The following is a 24,509-nucleotide window of genomic DNA, read 5'->3' as shown; positions in this document are numbered from 1 at the left end:
TTTAAAATGTAAAAAGATGAACCTTTTAACAACAAGATACATTTCTATTAGCTGCTATGGACCAACCTGGTTTTTCTTCTGGAAATAAGCTCCCATTACTGCATAATGGGGTTTAGAATGATATTCAAGGGTGTGAAATGGGGGGGGGGGGGGGGGGGGAGAGATCAAAACACAAAGCCTTTATTTCTCTGGCTAAATAGAGAAGCTTGCAATATATCCCAAGCTTTGTTGTAATTTAAAAAGTCGCTCACAGAATCTGAAGAAAACATAATTGCGACACTGGCCTCACTCACCCCGGCAGCAGGACTGCTCTCGTCCCGGGTCCACAAGTAGGTGACAATGCCCTTATCGTCTGTAGATCGAGACCCATCAAGCTCCGCAGTGTTGGTCGGCAGCGTAAGAACAACATTGCCAGCAATCTTTGCCACAGGCGGCTTATTGATCTCTGAGCAAAACAGGGAGTTATTATTTATTTATTTATTTATTTATTTATTTAGTACACTTGTATACCGCTAATATCTCAGCCTAAAACGGCGACTCATTGCGGTTTACAACATTTAAAAACAACAATAATTCCGATTAAAAATATAAAACACATACATATACAATACACAGTATTGGGCCACCAATATAGACCAAAGCATCTCTTAATTAAAATCATAATCCAATTTCGTTGTCTGTGATTGCCAGTCCTTGATCAAAGACTTCATCGCATCGGATTAGCCGAATGCTTGCTCAAACATCCATGTTTTCAGTTTTTTCCGAAATGCCATCAGCGAGGTGGCTGATCTTATCTCTATAGGGAGGGCATTCCAAAGCCGCGGGGCCACCACAGAAAAGGCCCTGTCTCTCGTTCCCGCGAGCCGCACCTGTGAAGCAGGCGGGATGGAGAGAAGGGCCTCTCCCGAAGATCTTAGGGTCCTGGTGGGCTGATAGGCCGAGATACGTTCGGATAGATATGTAGGGCCAGAACCGTTTAGGGCTTTAAAGGCCAAAGCCAGCACTTTGAATTGGGCCCGGTAGCTAATCGGTAGCCAGTGGAGCTGGTACAGCAGAGGAGTTGTATGCTCCCTGCGCCCTGCTCCTGTTAATACCATGGCTGCCGCCCATTGGACTAGTTGGAGCTTCCGGGCCGTCTTCAAAGGCAACCCCACGTAGAGAGCGTTGCAGTAGTCAAGACGGGATGTAACCAGAGCGTGGACTACCGAGGCCAAGTCAGACTTCCCAAGGTACGGTCGCAGTTGGCGCACGAGTCTTAACTGTGCGAATGCTCCCATGGTCACCGCCGAAACCTGGGGATCCAGGCTCAGCGATGAGTCCAGGATCATACCCAAACTGCGAACCTGTGTCTTCAGGGGGAGTGTGACCCCGTCTAACACAGGCTGTAACCCTATACCCTGTTCGGCCCTGCAACTGACCAGGAGTACCTCTGTCTTGTCTGGATTCAATTTCAATTTGTTCGCCCCCATCCAGACCGTCACAGCGGCCAAGCACCGGTTCAGGACCTCGACAGCCTCCTTAGTAGCAGGTGGGAAGGAGTGACAGAGTTGGACATCATCTGCGTACAGATGACACCGCACCCCGAAACTCCGGATGATCTCGCCCAGCGGCTTCATGTAGATGTTAAACAACATGGGGGACAGTATTGAACCCTGAGGAACCCCACAAAACAAAGGTTGTGGGGTAGAACAGGAGTCCCCCAGTAACACCTTCTGAGACCGGCCCTCGAGGAATGACCGGAGCCACTGCAGAGCAGTACCTCCGAGACCCATTCCCGCGAGGCGTCTCAGAAGGATACCGTGGTCGACGGTATCGAAGGCCGCTGAGAGGTTGAGTAGCACCAACAGGGACACACTCCCCCTGTCGAGCTCCCGACGGAGATCATCCACTAAGGCGACCAAGGCTGTCTCGGTACCATGCCCCGGCCTAAAGCCAGACTGTGCCGGATCCAGATAATCCGTGTCTACCAAGAATGCCTGGAGTTGTGAGGCCACCACACGTTCCATGACTTTGCCCAAAAAGGGGAGATTGGAAACAGGCCGATAGTTAACCAATTGAGTGGGGTCCAGTGATGGTTTCTTCAACAGCGGTTTTATCACAGCTTGCTTTAAGCTGGCTGGAAATATGCCTTCCCGGAGGGAGGCATTAACCACCACCTTAACCCACTCGGCCAATCCCCCTCTGGCCTCCTTTAGAAGCCAGGATGGGCAGGGGTCTAGGATGCATGTGGTAGCTCTCATTCCTCCAAGCACCTTGTCCACATCCTCGGTTTGAACTAATTGAAATGAATCCATCAAAATTGGACAAGCAGATGCTCGTGTTACATCCTCAGAGACTGCCGTTAATATGGTGTCCAGTCCAGAGCGGATCAAAGCGACTTTGTCTGCAAAGAACTGAGCAAAGGCTTCACAGCGAGCTGCCGAGTCATCAGGGCACCCATCCTGAGTGGTGGGTTTTAACAGGCCTCTGACAACTCGGAACAGTTCAGCCAGACGGTTCTTTGCAGACGCAATAGTGGCCGCAAAGAAAGTTTTCTTTGCGGCTCTTAGTGCCGCGGCGTATGACCTTAAAAAGGACACAAACCGTGTTCGATTTGGCTCGCTCGGATCCGAACGCCACACGCCCTCTAGTTCCCTCTTCTTTTGCTTCAACGCCGCCAGCTCCTCAGTAAACCAAGGGGCTGGTTTAGTTCGGCTACTTGAGAGGGGACGTTCTGGAGCGATCGTGTCTATTGCCCTAGTCATCTCCCCATTCCAGAGAGCGACCAGGGCATCAACAGGATCACCAACCGAGGTGGCGGGAAATTCCTCAAGAGCCATCAGGAATCCCTCCGGATCCATAAGCCTCCTGGGGCGGACCAATTTAATAGGTCCTCCACCTCTGCGGAGTTTAGGGGGTGCAGTAAGTCTAAAGCTGACCAGGTGGTGGTCGGTCCATGGCAACGGAGAGATGGATAACTCCTCAACACCGCCGCCTTCCTCCCATCCCTGACAGAAAACCAAGTCCAATGTATGTCCAGCACTGTGGGTGGGGCCAGATACTTGTTGGGACAGCCCCATGGTCGCCATGGTAGACATGAAGTCCTGAGCCGCTCCCGTTAGGGTAGCCTCGGCGTGGACATTGAAGTCCCCCAGCACAAGCAGCCGTTGGGACTCCAATGCCAGGTCCGAGACCACCCCCGCTAGCTCAGGTAGGGAGACTGTAGTGCAGCGAGGTGGACGGTACACTAGCAGAATCCCTAATCTGTCCCGGTCACCCACCCTCAGGTGGACGCATTCAAAATTTGTTGACTGGGGGTCCTGGTCAGAAGAATGGAATCTCTGTAGACTACTGCAACCCCGCCTCCCCGCCCTCCGGATCTCGGTTGGTGCTGCACAGAGAACCCGGGTGGACAAAGCTGGGTCAAATTTACACCTCCCGCTTCGTCCAGCCAGGTCTCTGTGATGCACGCCAGATCTGCCCGTTCATCCAGGATTAAATCTTGGATGAAAGTTGTTTTGCCATTGACAGATCTGGCGTTCAACAGCACCACTTTCAATCCTGAGGGGCCGCCAACCTGGTTACACCTACTTACCGTATCAGGAGACCGATTTGGAATTACTAATGTTGTTCCACGTTCCCTAGGCCGAATTAAAGGTCTCCCTTTCCCGTATCTCCCCTTCCCCACCACGACTTCTATGGGGGCTCCTCGGTTAACGAGTCCCCCCAAGGGGGGACTCAAGGCGGCTTACATATGGCAATTATTCAATGCCTTAAACACATGCAATATTAAGCTTAAAATTCACTGAATTAAAATTAATACATATTAAAATTTTAAAAATTACATTCAATATTAAAATCACGCCATCCAAAAATCGTAGTCTGACACCATTATGCAGTCATTGTACATATTCCAATTATATATTATTGAACTGATTCTCCGAAGGCCTGGTCCCAGAGCCAGGTTTTTACTCTCCTTCTGAAGGACCGGAGGGAGAGAGCTGATCTAATGTCGCTAGGGAGGGAGTTCCATGGCCCAGAGGCCACCACTGAGAAGGCCCTGTCTCTCGTCCCCAACATTTGTGCTTGTGAGAAAGATGGGACCAAGAGCAGGGTGTCCCCAGAATATCTTAATCTATGAGGTGGTTCATAAGGGAGATACATTCAGACAGGTAAACTGGGCCGGAACCGTTTAGGGCTTTATAGGCTAAAGCCAGCACTTTGAATTGTGCTTGGTAGCAGACTGGCAGCCAGAAGTTGAAGGAGCAGAAAGCAATTGAGTTGGAATAGTAAGAGCAGGTGTTGGGCTAGAGATGGGAAGACCAGGGGAAAACAACTGTTTTTTTTCCTGTTTTTATTCCCCCCAAAACAGGAGGCTTCAGAGACTATAAAAGCTAGATTTGAGGTTACATAATTTAACTGCTATTCCACTGTCTATTGGTTGGAAGGAGGCAGCCAGCAAGAACATATTCTATACACCTTTTTTCCCAGGAAAAAAATGGCTTTGGAAAAGGAATGCCCCCCCCCCCCCCCATTTTTCCAGGCCTCTCCATCTCTAGTTGGGACATTAGAACAGTGCTAGGTATGAGACTCAGTTATGATGTCCAGACAATACAAGACTGTCAAGCAGTAAAATAAATTGTAGGACAAAAAATATGTAATTCATTTTTCTAGGAAGAATACCATATTGCATTGCATAATAGTCACCACACATAAGAGCCATTTGGGACTGATTCTCCATCCCTCCCTCCCGCCTTTCCTCTTTCCTGTTATGACAGTATGAAATGGAGCTCCACTCTTCTCTCCTTCCTCCTTCCTCTGAGGTCTTAAGGCAGTTTTAAAAACCTGGAATAGAGGTCTCTGGAACTTGGATCTTCCCTTCTTCCTCCTTTCTCCAAAGTGTAAACTTTGGAGAAAGATTTTGTAAACTGCCTTGCCTTCAGGGGGAGAGAGGAGAGAACAGGGAGCTTCAGAGCCCTCAATTCATATAATTCAGTGACAGTTGAATTATCTGACTCGATTTTTAAACTGCCTTGCCTTCGGAGAAAGAAGGAAGCATGGGGAAAATCGGTCCCAAATAGTTCTGAAGTTTTTAAAAAACCAAACAAACAGAAACTGAATCGTTTGTTTGAGAATGGATCTTCCCTTCTCTTCCTCCCCTTTCAGAGGCAGGGCATTTTATTTTTTTTTAATCCCAGAAACCAGAGAGCCAAAGGCAGATTTTTCCCTTGCATAATAGTCGCACCCCTCTTTTTATGGAAAAGGGAGGGTGTGCGACTATCATGTGATGAAATACAGGTAGCTAATCTAGAATTGTATTTTTAATCAAGTGGTTATATAGGGCAAAGTCATGACCCACCTACAGGCAACTGCTGCTTAACCTGGCACACTTCATAAGCTGAAGTGTAATGACAAAAGCAAGGAAAATTTGTAAACCCAAAAGTGCTGCAGCAGATATGAAGAAAAATAAACAATCTGTTCCTTTATTCTGTTTTAAAAAATCTTTTCTATGCTCCTTCATTTGGCAAGCAGCTTTAGGCTTATTTCATGCGTTGCAAGCCTCTGAACATAGGAAAACAGAATCTTAAGCGGAAAATGAACAGCGGCGCTATTTGAACAGGCTGGTTTTTGAATCTGACTTCCTCAGGGAGAGGCCAAAACAAATGCAAAGATCTGGTTGTTTGGAAACAGAGAGAGGCACAGCTTAGACATTGATAGAATCCACAGCTGAGAAAAGGAAGCAGGAATAAGGATGTTAACATTGTCTGGTTATCACACGCACACACACACACACATATATATCCTAATCTCACAGTGTGGTTATTGGCCTTGTGTCATCCATTGAACTTTGAGGTCAAATGGGAATTTGAACTGAACCCTACCAAGTCCATTGCACTTTACACTCTGTTCACCAAAAAGGGAGTGTACTAAGAGGAAGACCTCTCCTGCCTTAACTAAGGACCACCAAAATACTTCTATTATCTCCAGCCACTCACCTTCTCTGACAATGACATTGACGGAGCTCTGGCTCTGCAAGTTCCGTTCGTCTTTGACAGTCAGTGTGAATTCGTACGTCCCAACCTCGAGCCCCGTGACTGTGGCAATGTTGCTGTTAGCATTCTCCAGTTTCACGCCATCCGGGCCACTGAAACAGGCCCCAAGCCCACATAAATAAAGATTAGGCAACATATAACAGAAACTCACAAACAAAGAAAAAAGCTGGTGTTTTTTCCAGACACCTCAGCAAGATGCAGCTTAAGCTACTGCATCATTTGGGATGCAGAGCTGGGATACGATGTTCCTCTTTAATAATAATAATAATAATAATAATTATTATTATTATTATTATTATTATTTTGAGACTGCCCTCTCTCCCCAGAAGGACTCAGGGTGGTTTACACATAAAAGGCAAATATTCAATGCTTCTTTGTTCCATTCATTTGCATGGAATACATGTACACTAAGGTGGAACTGGAGGAAAAGATGGGGATAAAACATTTTCTACACAAAAGATCATGCTGTGAAGAACTCTATCCTTCTTAAAGAGAATTTTTCTGGATAGCCATGAGAATACTAACACCCTAGATCACAGGTGTCCAACTTGGGGCCCGCCAGATGTCTGGGTCTCCAAGTCCCAGGAGGAAGATATATTTAAAACCACTGCTCTAGACAGCCAGGGCTCACAGAGCTGGATCCTGCGTGCAACACGCCTATGTTGTTAGGACAAGGTCCTGGAATTGTATACGATTAGTCCCAAATCTGCAGCCCACTTTTCTCGACTACTGGTTGTTTTTGTTGTTTACTTTATGTTTTATGATGTCTTACATTTTTATATCTTACATATCGCCTTCGGGCTGATACGGACAGGATAGAAATGACGTAAATGATGTAAATGATAAATTAGTTTTACTGTTTATATACATTTTACTGTTATATGTTTTTAATTGTGTTACTTGTAACCTTTGTTTATATTGGGCTTGGTCCCCATGTAAGCCGCTCCGAGTGCCTTCGGGGAGATGGGAGGCGGGATACAAGAATAAAGTTGTTTGTTGTTGTTGTTATGAAGCACAGCAGGCTTGGTTTCTGCTGTCCTGGAGACCAAGACTCCAGTGGGTTCAAATGACAGGAAAAGATATTCCACCTGAACATGAGATAAAGACCTTCCTGACTGTAAGAGCTGTTCAACAGTGGAACTCTCTGCCTTGGAGTCTGGTGGAGGCTCCTTCTCTAGAGATTTTTAAGCAGAGACTGGAGGGTCATCTTTCGAGGCTGCTTTGGATGTGCTTTTCCTCAATGGAAGAATGGGGTCGGACTAGAGACCTGTGGTTTCTTCCAACTCTAGGATTCTATAATTCTACATGAAAGACACATACCGTGTTTTTTCCCAAAGGAAGGAGACAATCTTCTGGTCATCCGAGCTCTTGCTGCCATCTAACGTGGTGCTGTCTACTGGGAGGGTCAGTTCCTTGTCTGGGCCAGCATCAGCTTTGGGAGGCTTGTTGTTTTCTGAAAGACAAGATGGGGAAGGAGTGAGAGAAGAGGAAGACAGTCTAGAATCCGGCTGGGAGGTTTTGGAAGCTAAAACACTTCCAAACTGTTTCATACAAAACTTGGGAGTCTGATAAGCAAACAATCTGAAAGCATACCAGGCTGCACGATCACTGTGACCTCGGCAGTGGACTGGTGGCCAGCGGAATCTGTTACCGTCAGCTGGTAAGTGTAGTCACCTTCACGCATTGCGGAGAGCTGCAGGATTGAAGTCCTCACGCCCTGAGAAACAACAAAAGCCCAGGAACGTAAGGCCCCATGTGGAAAGAGGAAGAAAAGGGAACTGTGCATCACTATGCTATGAATCATAGAATCACAGAGTTGGAAGAGACCTTGTGGGCCATCTAATCCAACCCCATTCTGCCAAGAAGCAGGAAAATCACATTCAAAGCACCCCCGACAGATGGCCATCGAGCCTCTGTTTAAAAGCATCCAAAGAAGGAGTCTCCACCACACTCTGGGGCAGAGAGTTCCACTGCTGAACAACTCTCACAGTTAGAAAGTTGTTCCTAATGTTCAGGTGGAATCTCCTTTGGAAGAAAGTAGAATCAGTTACAAGTTGGATAGGTATCCCAGCATAGGGGGATAATCATTTAATCAGATCCCAGAAAGGTTGAGCAAATTTCATTGCCTGCGTGTCCTCTTCCACAGAAGCGGAGGTGTGTGTGTGTTGCTTGTCTCTCATCAGAACACTGACCTCCTTTGCTTCAGAAAGGATACCGCATCACACATGCTTCTGATAATGTCCTGGCAGCCATCCATGACTGCGAGCGTCCATTAGGCCACAGATGCCCAGAATTAATCAGTAAGCATTGCCTCAAGTAAATGCTGTTTAATCATCCAGGTTCTCATTGTTTTTAATGGAGGGGAGGACAATATGCAGCCAATACGACTGTTTCGTGACACCTGGGGGTCAAGGAATTTTCTTGCTCCAAAATGCCCACTGGATGCTAAATACTGGAAGCATTTTAAAGTATTATATGATGTCAAAGTCAGCACTCTTAGGAGAGAAGATGAAAACCAAATGTAGAAATCAGAGAAGGGCTAGAAGGCTACAGTGGATGATTTGTGGTTCTTAATAAATGACCCAAAGAAATGTAACCAAACATCTTTGTTAGTAAACTAGGACCACTGGATATGGCAACAGGAGTGAATTGTCAGAAATATTAAAAATTAACTAGGTATTTTAAATCACAAAAATGTGCGTCAAGCACTGAAAGGGTTAAATGGATGCAATGACTTAGCAAAAGATGTAGTTTTATATAAGTAGGTGTGTGTGTAGCTTAGTCGCCTCAGTCTGTGAGAGGTCTCTGTGGGAGAAGGCCTCAGTGTTAGTTCGCCTCAATGGGAGAAAGGTGTAAGAAGAGGCTCTGTGAGAGGAAAGCTATTTATCTGCATGAGAAAGAAGCCCAGCATTGAAGCAAAGAAGGAAATATAAAGAACTTTATTTGTGTTATAGAAAGGTTGTTCTTGTAAACAGTGTAACCACATTATTTTACAACAAAGAAAAGCCTCCTTTGATAGAGATAACAGTGGTCTGTGTGTTTTTGTTCTTTTTATCACTTTGGGCTACTGGTGTTGGGTTACACTGCGGCTGATAAGTTAGTCTGCTATACATTCATAGGGAGGGTCTTCTGTTAATAAGCCCACTTACCCAACATGAATACTAGGCTAATAATTTTCAAGCACATACCACACATTTATATTAAATAATGTTAGATCAGTGAAGAGGTGATTCAGAATAATAATAATAATAATAATAATAATAATAATAATAATAATGGAAACTTTATTTTTATACCCCACCTCCATCTCCCCAAGGGACAAGCCCAAAGAACACAGAGTTAAAACCATCAATCAAAACAAAACAAAATAAAAACATATCACAATAAAACATAGCATAATAAAAACAGTACAATGCTGAGCAATAAAGTGCAGAGTTCAGAGAGCTCTGAGTTTGTGCAAAATTCCTAGATAGAGCTACAGTATGGGAAAGTGCAAAATCAAAAGGCAGGGCTAGGAGAATAATGTTCTTGGGCGTTAAAATGTCAGAATTATAGAGTGGAGGGTCATGCTAAAGTGCTGGAAACTTAGGTAATATTTTGGAGCTGCCTAGTCAAAAGCACAGCGGAACATCCATGTTTTTAGGTTCTTACAGAAGATATACAGGGTAGGTGCCAGTCTGAGATCCCTAGAGTTCCAGAGCTGGGGGGCCATCACCGAGAAGGCCCTCTCCCTTGTCCCCACCAACCGCGCTTGAGACGGAGGTAAAAGCAAGAGATTAGAAAAAAATTATTTTTGTAAACTGAAAGATAATAGGAAATATTTAGAGGAATAAGTGGAAGTCACTCAGGCTTGCTATGGCCAGGTTGCCTAAAGGGCTCACCTGCATCTCGACCACCTTCCCTTTGCTGTTGGGGCTGAGGGACCATTCATAGCTGACGATGCCGTGGTCATCAGTGCTCTGGTTCCCATAGAGGGTGATGGTGTTTTGGGGCAGGGTGATCACTTGGTTGGGACCCGCGTTGGCCACAGGGGGATAATCCACTGCTTTGTTCACAGTGAGGCTAGCAGTGGTTGAGTTGCTGGCCCCATCGGAGTCCACCACCGTGAGACTGGAGAGAAAAGAAAAGGGGGAATTTAGCCATCAGGAAAAGAAGGCATCCAGGAGATACAACAATAGAGACTCACTCACCCTGCAAACAATGAACTGAGAAGACAAAGATATGGATTAAATTCAATACGCAGTGAAATGAATTGAGGCAAACCAAGGTAAAGTAAAGGTTCCCTTCGATACTAAGTCTAGTTGTGTCCGACTCTGGGGGGTGGTGCTCATCTCCAATTCTAAGCCGAAGAGCCAGCGTTGTCCGTAGATGCCTCCAAGGTCATGTGGCCGGCCTGATTGCATGGAGCACTGTTACCTTCCCATCAAGGCGGTAACTACTGATCTACTCACATTTGCATGCTTTCAAACTGCTAGGTTGGCAGAAGCTGGGCCTAACAGCGGGAGCTCAACCTGCTCCTCAGATATGGACCGCAGACATTTTGGTCAGCTAGTTTAGCAGCTCAGCAGTTTAACCTGCTGTGCCACAAGGGGGCCCTAAGGTAGATGCCTGAAATTTTTTAAAAAAGGAGATGTGTGACTATCAAAAAATTAGTGCCACTTTGAAAAAATACAGAACGTGTCGTTAAGTTTTTTGGGCTGTATGGCCATGTTACAGAAGAATTTTGTCTGCAGCTATGGCAGGCATCCTCAGAGGTTGTGAGGATGCCTGCCATAGATGCAGGCAAAACATCAGGAGAGAATGCTTCTGAAACATGGCCATGCAGCCCAAAAAACTTACAACAACCCAGTGATTCCGGCCATGAAAGCTTTTGACAATACAATACAGAATGTGCCTACAAAGCACTATTCTGCTACACTCAGATAAAGAACAAAAAAAGAAAGATGTCAGTGCCAAACACAAGCATAGATTCAAGCTCAGTCCATTATTTCTCCCCATGTCTCACTAGGCAACTCATTCATCAATGCTGCTTTTGGTTACATTACTTTTGTATGACTATAGTTTTTGAAGAGTCAATAGTTTCTGATGTATTTCCAAACCCTTTTTTACTGCTTGTAAGTAAACCTCTTTTTCACGTTCCAAGACGTTGGAATTTATCCTCTTCTTGTACAATGGGCTCTTAAATAAACAAAACCAGGCTTCAAGAAGTTATGAATGCATTCAACATCCACGAAGCTTCAACAGTTGTTCTCAACCTGTGGGTCACAAGGTGTTTTGGCCTATAACTCCCAGAAATCCCTGCCAGTTTACCAGCTATTAGGATTTCTAGGAGTTGAAGGGCAAAACATCTGGGCACCCACAGTTTGAGAACCACAGCTTCAAGTCTTTGCTATTTTGCAGTAGTATTTTCCTTCTCTGCCGTTCCTCCAGCAAGCTCCAGGTGGCACACATGGCTTCCCTCCTCTCCGCTTTACCTTCCCAACAACCCTAGGAGAAATCGGGGCTGAGAATTTCTGGGGAATTTCATGCTTCAATGCGAACCTGAGCCTCGTTTCTCAAGTCCTAGCCCACTCTTCTAAGCACTAGCCCACACACTCTGCAATAGAATACATGTTGTGCATTATTAACATGCAGAGCACTCCATTGCATTGAAATATATGTACTCTCTGTGCAAACAAATCTCTTGTAAGGATGTGGAAAATGTTAGTAACTGTTTGCTAAGCTTCACTCCTACAAAGCTAGCAAAACTAGAGTACTGACACAAGTTTGTGGTCTGTCCAATTTATATGACCTGCTTGCAATTGTAAACTGTTTGAAATTAACGTTCACTGCCAAAACCAGACCCACCTTTTAAAAGGCTCTCAAAAAAAAGCATTAAAGGAGCCTTTTAATAAACAACCAAAAAGCCTTATTAGGCATTAACAAAAGGAGCAGGGTGAGATCTCGGTGACTGAGGAAATGATGTGCACGACCAAGGGCCCATGCAAACCTCAAGCAAAGAAATCTCTGCAGCCAAGGCCCTGCAAAGAGATGGTTTCCTGTACAGTGATTTTACACTGTGTCTCTATAGGAACTGGCCTGTAATAGGAGCCAGGCAAGTGGTTAATTATTTAAAGTAAGTGGCAAAACAAGTCAGGAAACAGCTCTTCAGAGAAGGAGAGAACAAACAAAGAACGGTACTGTGTTTCTGTTGTCAAAGGCTTTCATGGCCGGAATCACTGGGTTGCTGTGAGTTTTCCGGGCTGTATGGACATGTTCCAGAAGCATTCTCTCCTGACATTTTGCCCACATCTATGGCAGGCATCCTCAGAGGTTGTGAGGTATATTGGAAACTAAGCAAGTGAGATTTATATATCTGTGGAATAATGTCCAGGATGGGAGAAAGAACTCTTGTCTTGTCGAAGGCTTTCATGGCTGGAATCACTAGGTTCTTGTGGTTTTTTTCGGGCTATAGGGCCATGTTCTAGAGGCATTTCGCCTGCATCTATGGCAAGCATCCTCAGAGGTAGTGAGGTCTGTTGGAATTAGGACAATGGGTTTATATATCTGTGGAATGCTGGGGTGGGACAAAGAGCTCTTCTCTGCTGGAGCTAGGTGTGAATGTTTCAACTGACCACCTTCATTAGCATTTGAAGGTCTGACTGAGCCTGGGAAAATCTTCTGTTGAGAGGTGTTAAGATGTGCCTGGTGGTTACCTCTCTGCTGTTTTATGTTGTAATTTTAGAGTTTTTAAATACTGGTAGCCAGATTTTGTTCATTTTCATGGTCTCTTCCTTTCTGTTGAAATTGTCCACATGCTTGTGGATTTCAATGGCTTCTCTGTGTAGTCTGACAATGCTGGACCACACCAACAACCACCATGTCAGACTACACAGAGAAGCCATTGAAATCCACAAGCATTTACAAATCAAAGATTATTATAAACAAGATAAAAAAACAGGATTTGACAGGGAAGAAAATATATGGGATAAAATTTTGAAGAGGGAAAGGAAAATAGTTACAATGATCTATAATAAATTGCTAGCATGGACAACAGAAAAAGAACAGGTCAAATCTTGTATGATTAAGTGGGCGGAAAATTTAAGGAGACCAATCCAATTCAGGGAGTGGCAACAAATGTGGAACAAAAAGTTAAAATATACTTATGCTATGGATTTAAAGGAAAACTGGTTTAAAATGTTCCACAGATGGTACATCACTCCAAAAAAAATTAAGCCATATGTATAAATTAAGCCATATGTATAGACCTAATACAAAATTTGCATATGTATAAAAATACATCGGATAAGTCTTGGAAATGTTGTGAAGAAGTAGGTACATTCTATCATATGTGGTGGACATGCAAGGAAACAACCAAATATTGGTCTTTAATCCACGAGGAAACACAACAAATTTTAAACAAAAAGTTCAAGAAAAAAGCCTATTTGTTGGGCTTTACTGACTTGGAATTACAATTGGAGGAAAATGAAGATAAACTACTGACATTTATTACAACACCGGCGAGAATTATATTTGCTAAATCTTGGAAAAAAGAACAAATCTCCACGGTGGATGTGTGGGTGGATAAGGTTAAAGAGATAAGAGACATGGATGAGTTAACTTTTTTGTTAAAGAAAAATACCGGGAAATCTCTAAAAAAGACAGACTGGGTTCTTTTTTATGACTATGAAAAGAATAGAAAAGAGAAAGAAACGGAGAAGAGGTAAATAACAATGAAATAAAAGATAAGAAGACCCTGAGATTGGAATAGAAGTCATTTTATTTTATTTTTTATTTTTGTATTTTGTACTTTTTGTATTTTGGTTTTTTTCTTCTTTTTTTATTGATTGTATTTCCTACTTTTCCATCTTCTCTCTGAATATTCCCCCTCTTTCCATGTTTTTATGTTTCAAACTGTTTAATAAAAATTATTTTAAAAAAGAAAAGAAATAGGGCTACAAAGTGGAGTCCACAACATGTGAGTGTGGAGAAGAGCAAACCACAGACCACCTACTGCAATGCAACCCGAGCCCTGCTACATGCACCATGGAGGACCTTCTTATAGCAACACCAGAGGCACTCCAAGTGGCCAGCTACTGGTCAAGGACATTTAATCAACTACCAAGTTTGCAAACTTTGTGTTTTGTTTGTTTTTTAATGCAACACAACTGTTTGGTTTGCTCCTGACATGATCAATCAATAAATAGAGTGTTGTTGTTTATCTACTGTCCTGATTTTAGAGTTTTTTTAAAATACTGGTAGCCAGATTTTGTTCATTTTCATGGTTTTCTTCTTTCTGTCAGACTACACAGAGAAGCCATTGAAACCCACAAGCATGTGGACAATTTCAACATAAAGGAGGAAACCATGAAAATGAACAAAATCTGGCTACCAGTATTTTAAAAACTCTAAAATCAAGACAGTAAATAAAACACTCTGAAAACTGGGGAATTCCAGTCAGGAAATAATCAGGGCCAGCTAACACCTCCCAACAAAAGATTCCACCAGGCAGGATTTAGTTGGGCTTTGAAGCTGCAAGCCCATTCCATGCTAATCAAGGTAGCCAATGACAACATTCACACTTGCCTGCAAGAGACAAGAGTTCTTTCTCCCACCCTGGACATTATTCCACAGATATATAAGCCTCACTTGCCTAGTTTCCAACAGACCCCTCAACCTCTGAGGATGCCTGCAAAACGTCAGGAGAGAATGCTTCTGGAACATGGCCATACAGCCCAGAAAACTCACAGCAACCTGTACTGCGTTTCTCCCTCCACAGAAGGACAACAATTTTAGGGTGTGCAACTGAACTAGGGAATTTGAGTACAAATTAGACTGAAAAAGAGGCTTTGCTGTTCTATCAGTAATATGTTTCTTTCCTTTTCAAATGCTTTGAATATTTCTATTACAAAGCAAATGGCATCTGCCCTCTGAATAACGCTTATTCTGTAACTATTAAAAAGAAACCAGCCACGATAAATCCATGGAAAATTGAATTATTACCAGATAACGCTTCTCAAGCAACCCGGAACCATTTATAAAAGAAACTCATCTAAAGATATCCCTGCCAAATGTTTTCGTTTTCAGTTTAGGGATTTAGAATAATCAATTTGTTCCTGGACCTTTTATGCCTATCCAGTAATCCATTTATGATATTCACTTTAATAGGTAAGCTATGCCAAATCCAATTTTTAAAGCCACATGGCTGAACAGGGCAGTTAGAAAGAAATACCGTTGTTTGATCCAATGATCCATTTGGTTCAATGTTCTTTTCACTTCACTTAAGCAACTTGGGAGCTGACTATTATTATTATTATTTGATTTTCATTCTATTGCTCCTGTATTTTGATCATCACACCATGTGTTTTGTTGTATGTATTTTATAGTAGTGTGTCTTGATATATGTATTTTGTTGTATATATTTTATATTGATGTATTGCAGTGAGCCTTGAGGTACATAATGTATGATTATTATGATTACACTGTGAAACAAAATTTGAAAAAAAATTATGTTCCTGGTTTGAAAATGTTATTCCCTGTTTAATTGCATGGTACATACTTTGAAAGTAGTTGTTCTACTCCAGACACTTCGTTTCTGTGGATGCCACAAACTACGTTGAATTGGTTGAGACTGGATGAGTCTCAACCATTGAATGTTTGCCTTTGTGTTTGTGTAAGATGGAATCCACCCTGAGTCCCCTCAGGTAGATAGGGCGGAATACAAATAAATTATTATTATTATTATTATTATTATTATTATTATTATTATTTTACTGACACAAAAACACAATATGTGATCTATATGCTGGATTTCGTATCACAAATTCACAAGTCAAACACTTCTCAAGCGTCTAGGACTGTGTGATATTATTATTATTATTATTATTATTATTATTATTATTATATACACAACAAAATTTGTACACAGCAAACAATATCACTATGCTGGGTTTTGTATTCGATCACACATCGGACACTTCCCAAGAGTCTAGGACAGTGTGATGTATTGGCGAAGAATGCGTGCAGATCCCAGTAAGATGGCCTTTTGCAGCTGACAGATGGTAATTTTGTCACCGCGGATTGTTTTTAAATGCAGGCCAAGGTCTTTAAGTACTGCACCCAGTGTGCCAATCACCACTGGGACCACCTTTACTGGCTTGTGCCAGAGTCTTTGCAGTTTCTATCTTTAAATCCCCACATTGTATTAGCTTTTTCAGTTGCTTCTCGTCAATTCTGCTGTCGCCTGGGATTGTGACATCAATCATTCACATGTTGTTTTTTTCCATGATCATGAGAGCAGGAGTATTGTGCTCTAAAACTCTGTCAGTCTGAATTCGGAAGTCCCAGAGTAGTTTGACATTACTACTACTACTACTACTACTACTACTACTACTAGCTGTACCTGGCCACGAGTTGCTGTGGCCCAGTCTGGTTAAATGGAAAAGAAAGAAAAAAGAACAGTCTAATTTCTAATATATGATGAGAGACAGGGCCTTCTCAGTAGTGGCCCTTCGGTTGTGGAATGCCCTCCCCAGGGATATTAGATCAGCCCCTTCCCTCTTGACCTTCCAGAAAAAAGTGAAAATGTGGCTATTTGAACAATCCTTCAGAATCTAATCCAACAGTCAAACATGGAATGAGACGAAAGTGAACATTGGAACGGCAGGGCATAGGCTATGGGAGCCAGGGCTTGGGCTGGGCCTACCTCCTTTGCTCCCTCCCCTTGGCCCATGCCCCACCCCTCTCTTCAGGCTGGATTTCCCCACCTGCCCCGCCACCCTTTTCCCGCTGTTCTTCTACTGGTTCTGCTCCAAAGGGAGGCAGGCAGGCAGACTCAGTGGGGGGCGATCAGGCTGCGGATCCCTAATGGCAGCTCTGACCCTGATGGGAGTCACTTTGCAATGTGTTGCTTTGGACGTCCAGCAGATGGCACTGTTTTTGATGCCAAGCATGTTTTTACCTGTCAGAGGTGTGACATCTATTTGCTTGTTCGAATGCTACATTGTGTCCAAATTTCAAAACAATCGGTGAAGAATTTTGGGAGATTTGAGATCATTTATAAACAGACATTTACATGTTTATTTGTATAGATATTCACCAAAAAACTAGAGCAAAGAGTGCTTCAGGATGTCCCACAAAAACAAAGTCTTTGCAGTTTAATATACTTTTCCCATGTGTTTATGATAGAGCCAATTAGGAAATGACAGTTATAACCCAGGAACAAAAATAGTATTATTATTTCTATACTGCTTTATCTCTCTTGAAAAGACACTCAAGGCAGCTTATGGATACAAGAGCCTCTAGGATCAGTGGAGAAAGAAAACATTGTGAATAGATAATGAAGAGTTTACAAAGTTTATTTTATGACTTATCACCTCTTACGTTACTTGCTCTAGGAGCAGACCTTAAAAAAAAAGACAAAGCCAATAAAAAAGAATGCAAAGGATGAGATGCCATGGTTTGATTTCATCAACTGCTTTGTGACATTGATATTAAAATGATTTCTTGATTTTGGACAACTCAAGCCAGAAATATGACACCAGGCTGCTTATCTTACCTGAAAGTGTAATTTCCTGGCACCAGGTTAGTCAGTTTCAGAATAGGAGTATCTGCAGAGACCTTCTCCTCCCGAAGTGGGCCCTTCAGTTCTTCCCAGTGGTAGCTGACGATTTTGTCATCATCGGTACTTTCTGATTCAATAAAAACAATAGTTAGAAGCTTTGTTTTAATGGTTGTTTTTTTAAAATGACAATAGTATTTCCTAATAAATCCACTTCAATTTGTAATCTGGCCTAAAGCTGTTGTGGAGGTACAGACACCTTTTTTCACAAGTGACAGAAGCCAATCTTATTTTGAAATTGTGAAACTGCAGCTTATGTGGCATCCAATATGAGTGGCAAATGGCTGGAAATTTGATTCATACTTTCCAGAAACAGGGTTATAGGGTTCAACTGGGCTGAGCAACCGCCAGCTAGCAACCCATGACTTGGCCTAGATTAGGCCCCAATTCAGTCCCTTGGGTCCCTGATACGGTTTCTAAGAAATAGGACTGGAATGGCCTCAATCCCTAAAACTCAGGATTAAATTTATGCTCAATAGATACAATACAAGGCAAGATGGACTAATGGGCTGACTCTTGGTAAAGTGATAGTCCACAGGGCTGATCCTAGAATGATCAATTTGCCAGTCCATAGCAAGTTTCCAAGAAAGAGTTGTAGCCATGGGCACAAATATGGATCAGTATTACCAATTCCTTATACTAGGTAACTGTGTAAACTGTAGTAGAAGTCACATTCAAATGTTTATAATAGTTCAACAGAAAATGTATTGTCGAAAGCTTTCATGGCTGGAATCACTGGGTTGCTGTAAGTTTTTCAGGCTGTACGGCCATGTTCCAGAAGCATTCTCTCCTGACATTTCGCCTCCATCTATGGCAGGCATCCTCAGAGGTTGTGATGTCTATGGAAGACATCCTCACAACCTCTGAGGATGCCTGCCATAGATGCAGGGCTTTTTTATTTATCATGTCAGGAGCGAACCAAAACAGTTGTATTGCATTAAAAAACAAACAAACATAGATGCAGGTGAAACGTCAGGAGAGAATGCTTCTGGAACATGGCCATACAGCCAAAAAAACAGCAACTCGGCAGAAAATGTCCGTTTTTCAAAACAGAAATGGATTTCTAGCTACTTCTTGGGATTGTCCTGTTTTTGGCAGGTCATGTATCCCCCAGAACAACCCAGTTTCCAATTCACATAACTCATTTGGCAATGAAGTCTTGTATGGAGTCTGAATAAGCCCAACAACTGATCAACAAAAGGACACATCAGCCACACTCCTTAACAGTCAATAGTTCTCTATATTTTCTTTAAGGGAAGTTTCTGCAGCATTTGTAGAAACACCTTGCGTTCTATGGAGTACTTACGGCTGCCATCAATGACTGTAGAGGTGGTTGGAAGCGAAATCTCCAGGAACTGGGGGGACACAATGGCCACGGGGGGCTGGTTTACTCGAGGTTCTGCAATAATAAAAGGATTGTGATATTCATTAAACGTGTCTCTAGCCCATAGCCTGAGGTGATCATCCCAATTTGAGTATATCTACTAAATCAGTTGGTTCTTCCTCCAAAGATCTACTACAAATACAGAAGTCTTCACTCTTATTATGATGGCTGAGGCACCAGAAGACCATGGATTAAGAACCATTGATGTCAGTCCCAGGGACTCATTTGGGTCTATTGTAATTAGGACAACCAAAAAAAGAATATATAGTATTAGGTGCATCTTCCCCTGTGAACCCACACGATCCTTAAGATCTTCTGGGGAGGCTCTTCTCTCACTTCCACGCCCTTCACAGGCACGCTTTGTGGGGACGAGAGAGAGGGCCTTCTCGGTGGTGGCCCCTTAGCTCTGGAACTCCCTTCCCAAGGAGATTAGTCTAGCACCCACCCTGTCCATCTTCCACAAAGATTTGAAGACATGGTTATTCCATTGTGCCTTTGACTAAACTTCTCCCAGCTAGCTTGGTCCCAACTAGGATCCAAAATCTTGTCCATGCACTTTATTATTGTTCTGCGCTTAAATTCATAATTGTCTATTCTCATACTGCCCTCTATTTTCACTATTGTCATGTGATCGATGCACTTTATCCATCAACCCTATCCTCACAATTGTCCTTGCACCAGTCCTCCCACCTGTACCTAAAAATTGATTGTTTCTGGGTACGGTTGTTGGTTGATGTTTTGCTTTTATATTTTGTTATAATGTTGTTTTATTTTGTTTTATGTTGCCATTATATATTTTAATGCGCTATTTTATTATGCTGTTCAGGCTTGTCCCTATGTAAGCCACCCCGAGTCCCTTTGGGGAGATGGAGGCAGGGTATAAAAATAAAGTTATTATTATTATACTGACCCAAAAACACAGTATGACACAGCAAATGAGATATATATGCTGGATTTCGTATCACAAAATCACAAGTTGAACACTTCCCAAGTGTATAGTACTGTGTGATAAATTTTCGAATGATGCACGCAGGTCCAAGTAAAGTGGCTTTTTGCAGTTGACAGATCGTGATAAGTTGTTGTTGTTGTTGTTATTTATTTGAAACACAACAAGATGAGTCCACAGCAGACATTCTGCTGGCTGTTGTATTGGATAACACGTCGAACACTTCCCATGTGTCTAGGACTGTGTGATGCATCGGCGAATAATGTGTGCAGATCCCAGTAAGGTGGCCTTCTGCAGCTGGCAGATGGTAATCTTGCCAGCGCCAATTGTGTTTAAGTGCAGGCCAAGGTCTTCAAGCACTGTACCCAGTGTGCCGATCACCACTGGGACCACCTTGACTGGCTTGTGCCAGAGTCTTTGCAGTTCCATCTTTAAATCCTATTATTATTATTATTATTATTATTATTATTATTAACAAGTCGCCCATGGTTTTGTCTATGCATATCTGACATAATATATCCCCTCTAGGAATTTTCTCTTGTGAGACTTCATGGTATAATTTTGGTGGAAAGCATTCATTTCAATAGGATTAATTTCCTGTTTCCATTGTAAGTTCAGGAATGGATACAGGGGACATAGTGTGTTATGACATTAGGACTACCGATCCAAATGTTATCCTCACATCTAACAGGTAAATACATCTCTCCCCCACATATCAAACTAAATCCCAGTCCACAAAAAGTTAATACATGACAAATTTGACGTCCTTTAAGGTAGCCAAGGTAGTTTTATGGTTATTTTCGCTCCAATGTGGCCCAAAACAACTACTACTCTGTAGTTCACCTGTAGCTGAGACAATTGGTTATGAATCAGAAAAGCCATGGATCAGTTATTAGCTTGAAAATGGCTTAAGAAACCAGGCTCCTTTGGCTATTTCACACCACTATCTGCAATGCAAGACATTACTGCTATATTTCCCTGGTTTATTGTACATGCAGAAACACAAAGTTTTTGAAATGCTATGTCATGGGTATATATTTTACAAGCCCAGTGTTTCAAATTTATTTTGGACATTAGCTGTAATGAAATGGCCTTAGTCAAGCCTCTTCTCCTCTTTACTTCCACCACCTATTTGTATATGGGCACAATATACATTGCAGGATTACTGAGAGCTATTGAGACTATTTGGGTGCTAACAAAGCGGGCACTTGCTATGCGGCTCCTTCCTTTAGATGCCTTAGAATGGAGCCTGGATTATTGCTTGTACAGCCAAAGCACCGCTTGCAGCATCTAGTGGCCTTTGGGGGGAATACTTTGCTCAGGAATAATAAATACGTGTTACTATCATCTTACATAACCACCACCAACTCTCATCTCTCTGGGATCAGTGGGGAAGGGAGGCCTATGGTGGGCGCTTCCCACTTTGTCACATTGAGGCAGTAGCCTGCTTCTTTTCTGCTGCTCTGGAGACAAAGACATAGAGAAACAGATTCAAATGAAAGGAAAAGAGATTCCACCGAAATGCCCTATGAGTAGTGTCTTAAACAACTGGAACTGTTTAGCCTGCAGAAGAGAAGATTGAGAAGAGACATGATAGCCATGTATAAATATGTGAAAGGATGCTATAAGGAAGAGGGAGCAGGCTTGTTTTCTGCTTCCCTGGAAACTAGGACTTGGAGCAATGGGTTCAAATTACAGGAAAGGAGATTCCACCTGAACGTTAGGGAGAACTTCCTGACTGTAAGAGCTATTCAGCAGTGGAACTCTCTGCCTCGGAGTGCGGTGGAAGATCCTTCACAATGGTCCACACTCTGGTTACATCCCATATAGACTACCGTATTTTCTGGCATATAAGGCTACTTATTAACCCAAGAAAATCTTCTCAAAAGTCAGGGGTCGTCTTATACGCGGGAGTAGTCTTATAAGCGGGAGTCGCCTTATACGCTGGAGTAGCCTTATGCATGGGAGTCATCTTATATGTGGGAGTAGTCTTATAGAGCGGGTGCTGAAACTTCCAATCCGGATTGGAGAATCTGTGGTTAATGCATATGGTGCGGGGAGCTCAAAAATGGCGTCCCTGCCATATGCAGCAACTGTATGAAAGCATTAAGGGTGACGCTGTACAAGTATGGTAGAAGGAAATCTACCATACTTGTACTTGTATCAGAATTCGTGGACTTAATGCGGTCCCGATGGTGAGGTGAAGGGGAACCTCACCGGGAAGGTGTAAGTTAAGGGCGGAGCGAGCTGCAGGTGCCCGGGGTATGGAAAAAAGAGATAGAATGGCTCTGGGCCCAAAAAAACAAAACTCTTTTACCTGTCTGGCCCGCCCTTGTATCCTATTACCATACCTCCTCCTCTGCCTCTCAGATCTCGCTCCTGAAGACTGCAGTGAAGCGGTGCAGGTGTGCATGTGCGAGATCTGAGAGGCAGAGAAGGAGGTACAGTAATAGGAAAATTACCATACTGAAATCAAATCTGATGCTTTCTAAATTTTTATTTGGTGTGCATTAGAAGAGGGGGAATCTTATATGGCGAGCATATCACAAGCTCTATATTTTAACTGGAAAAGTTGGGGTCGTCTTATACGCCCAGTCATCTTTTATGCTGGAATATATGGTACTTCAACGAGCTCTACATGGGGTTCAGAAACTTCAAATGGTCCAATGGGCAGGATTCAGACTGCTCGCTGGAGCAGCGTACAGGTAGCATACATCTCCCCTGAAACACCAGCTCTACTGGTTGCTAGTTTGCTACCGAGCACAATTCAAAGTGATGGCTTTAGCCTATAAAGCCCTAAACGGTTCCAGTCCAGCTTAAATGTCCAAACATATCTCCTCTCTGAACCACCTCGGAGATTAAGAATGTCTGGAGAGGCCCTGCTCTCGGTCCCACCTCCTTCGCAGACACGACTGGTGGGGACAAGAGACAGAGCCTTCTCAGTGGTGGCTCCTCAGCTGTGGAACTCCCTCCTCAGTGATATTAGATCAGACCCCTTCCTCCAGGCTTTCAGAAAGAAAGTGAAAATGTGACTTTGGAATCAAGCCTTCAGAGAATATTTGTAGTGCAATAGGTGGATACGGAATATGTTCAATAACTACTACTTAAGTAAGTAAGTAAGTAAGTTTATCCAATGACTATTGGAATAGCCCCGGATTACGATTGTGGATGGTGTGGTTTTAATATTGAATGTAATGTTTTTAAATATTTTAATGTGTATTCGTTTCAATTTTAATGTTTATTTTAATTGTATGTTGTTTTTAAGGCATTGAATAGTAATCTATTCAATGCCTTCGGGGTTAAGAGTCTCCTTCGGGGTTAAGAAGGGCAGGATACAAATATGGTAAATAAATAAATAAATTAGAAGCTTTTAAACAGAGGTTGGTTGGCCATCTGTCAGGGGTGTGTGTGTGTGTGTGTGTGTGTGTGTGTGTGTGTGTATATATATATATATATATAAAATTTTTATTGATTTTCACACAAAATTACAATAAAATATTTCAAGAAAAGTAGATAGAAAAAAAAAGAAAGAAAGATAAGGGGGAAAAAAACCCTCCAATAAGCAATAAAAAACCCTACAGACAGTCCTCATCTCCGAAAGGGGAAAGAGAAAAAAAAAGAAGAAGAAAAAGAGCCTCAAAAATAAGATAAAAGCATATCATGACTTCCGTTCTTCTTACTTAACCTTACATTTTTTTTTCAGCTTTTTCTCTTTTCCTCCCCTCCTTATCCCTCTTTTTGGGGGGGGGTATGGGAAAAAGAGAAGACAATGAGAGTATTTTCTATCTCTCTTATCCAGCTTAATTTAACCAATCTTTCTTTTCTATATATTATTCTAAAACTTTCCAGTCTGTTTGTTTCATGCCACGCCCATCATTTTGCCTTAACCAATAAGTCAGTTCATCCATATCTTTAATGTCCATTATTTTTTCTATCCAATCTATCTTGGAGGGTATCTTATCCTGTTTCCAATACTTAGCAAAGACCATTCTTGCTGCCGTAGCAAAGAAGGTAAATAATTTTTCAATATTTTTATCTCTGAATGCCTCTGGTTCAAACATACCCAGTAAATACATTTCTGGTCACATTGGGAACTCGATATTTTAAATTTTCTTGCATTCAGCATGAATCATTTTCCAATAATCTGTCAGGGGTATTTTGATTGCGTTTGTCCTGCATGACAGGGGGTTGGACTAGATGGCTCATGTCGTCTCTTCCAGCTCTATGATTCTAAATGTGAAGTTTGTAAGAATGGGAAGATGCTGTTGCCTGGGAATTTGGTAGAGTCTCCGTCTCTGGAGATTTTGAAAGAGAGGCGTGGCATGGCCATCATTGCTTGGACTATATATTCTCACATGGGAATATGGGGTTGGACTGGATGGTCTTTGGGATCTCTTCCAACTCTAGGATTTGAAGTGCACCACTGGCTATTATAGCCAAGCAGCTACATTCCTTCCTCTTCTATGGGGAGATATATTTTTTTGGTCGTGTCAGAAGCGACTTGAGAAACTGCAAGTCGCTTCTGGTGTGAGAGAATTGGCCGTCTGT

At 42.7% G+C, this 24,509-nt stretch overlaps 1 protein-coding gene across 2 annotated transcripts in view; it reads right to left on the bottom strand.

Annotated features, from left to right (window-relative positions):
• KIAA0319L (KIAA0319 like) overlaps positions 1-24,509 on the bottom strand; it is a 119,067-nt gene that overhangs the window by 16,432 nt on the left and 78,126 nt on the right. For both annotated transcript variants that reach the window (XM_060784176.2, XM_060784177.2), the window contains exons 8-14: positions 18,938-19,030; positions 17,569-17,701; positions 9,914-10,142; positions 7,626-7,749; positions 7,353-7,485; positions 5,976-6,124; positions 294-445 (exon numbers count right to left, since the gene is read on the bottom strand). In XM_060784176.2, the coding sequence (XP_060640159.2) occupies positions 294-445; positions 5,976-6,124; positions 7,353-7,485; positions 7,626-7,749; positions 9,914-10,142; positions 17,569-17,701; positions 18,938-19,030 (1,013 nt within the window). The remainder of the gene's footprint in view (positions 1-293; positions 446-5,975; positions 6,125-7,352; positions 7,486-7,625; positions 7,750-9,913; positions 10,143-17,568; positions 17,702-18,937; positions 19,031-24,509) is intronic.

The sequence above is a fragment of the Anolis sagrei genome, chromosome X, assembly GCF_037176765.1.
Source record: "Anolis sagrei isolate rAnoSag1 chromosome X, rAnoSag1.mat, whole genome shotgun sequence".
In the NCBI taxonomy this organism is placed as follows: Eukaryota; Metazoa; Chordata; class Lepidosauria; order Squamata; family Dactyloidae; genus Anolis; species Anolis sagrei.
This window is presented reverse-complemented; position numbering and strand designations above follow the sequence as displayed.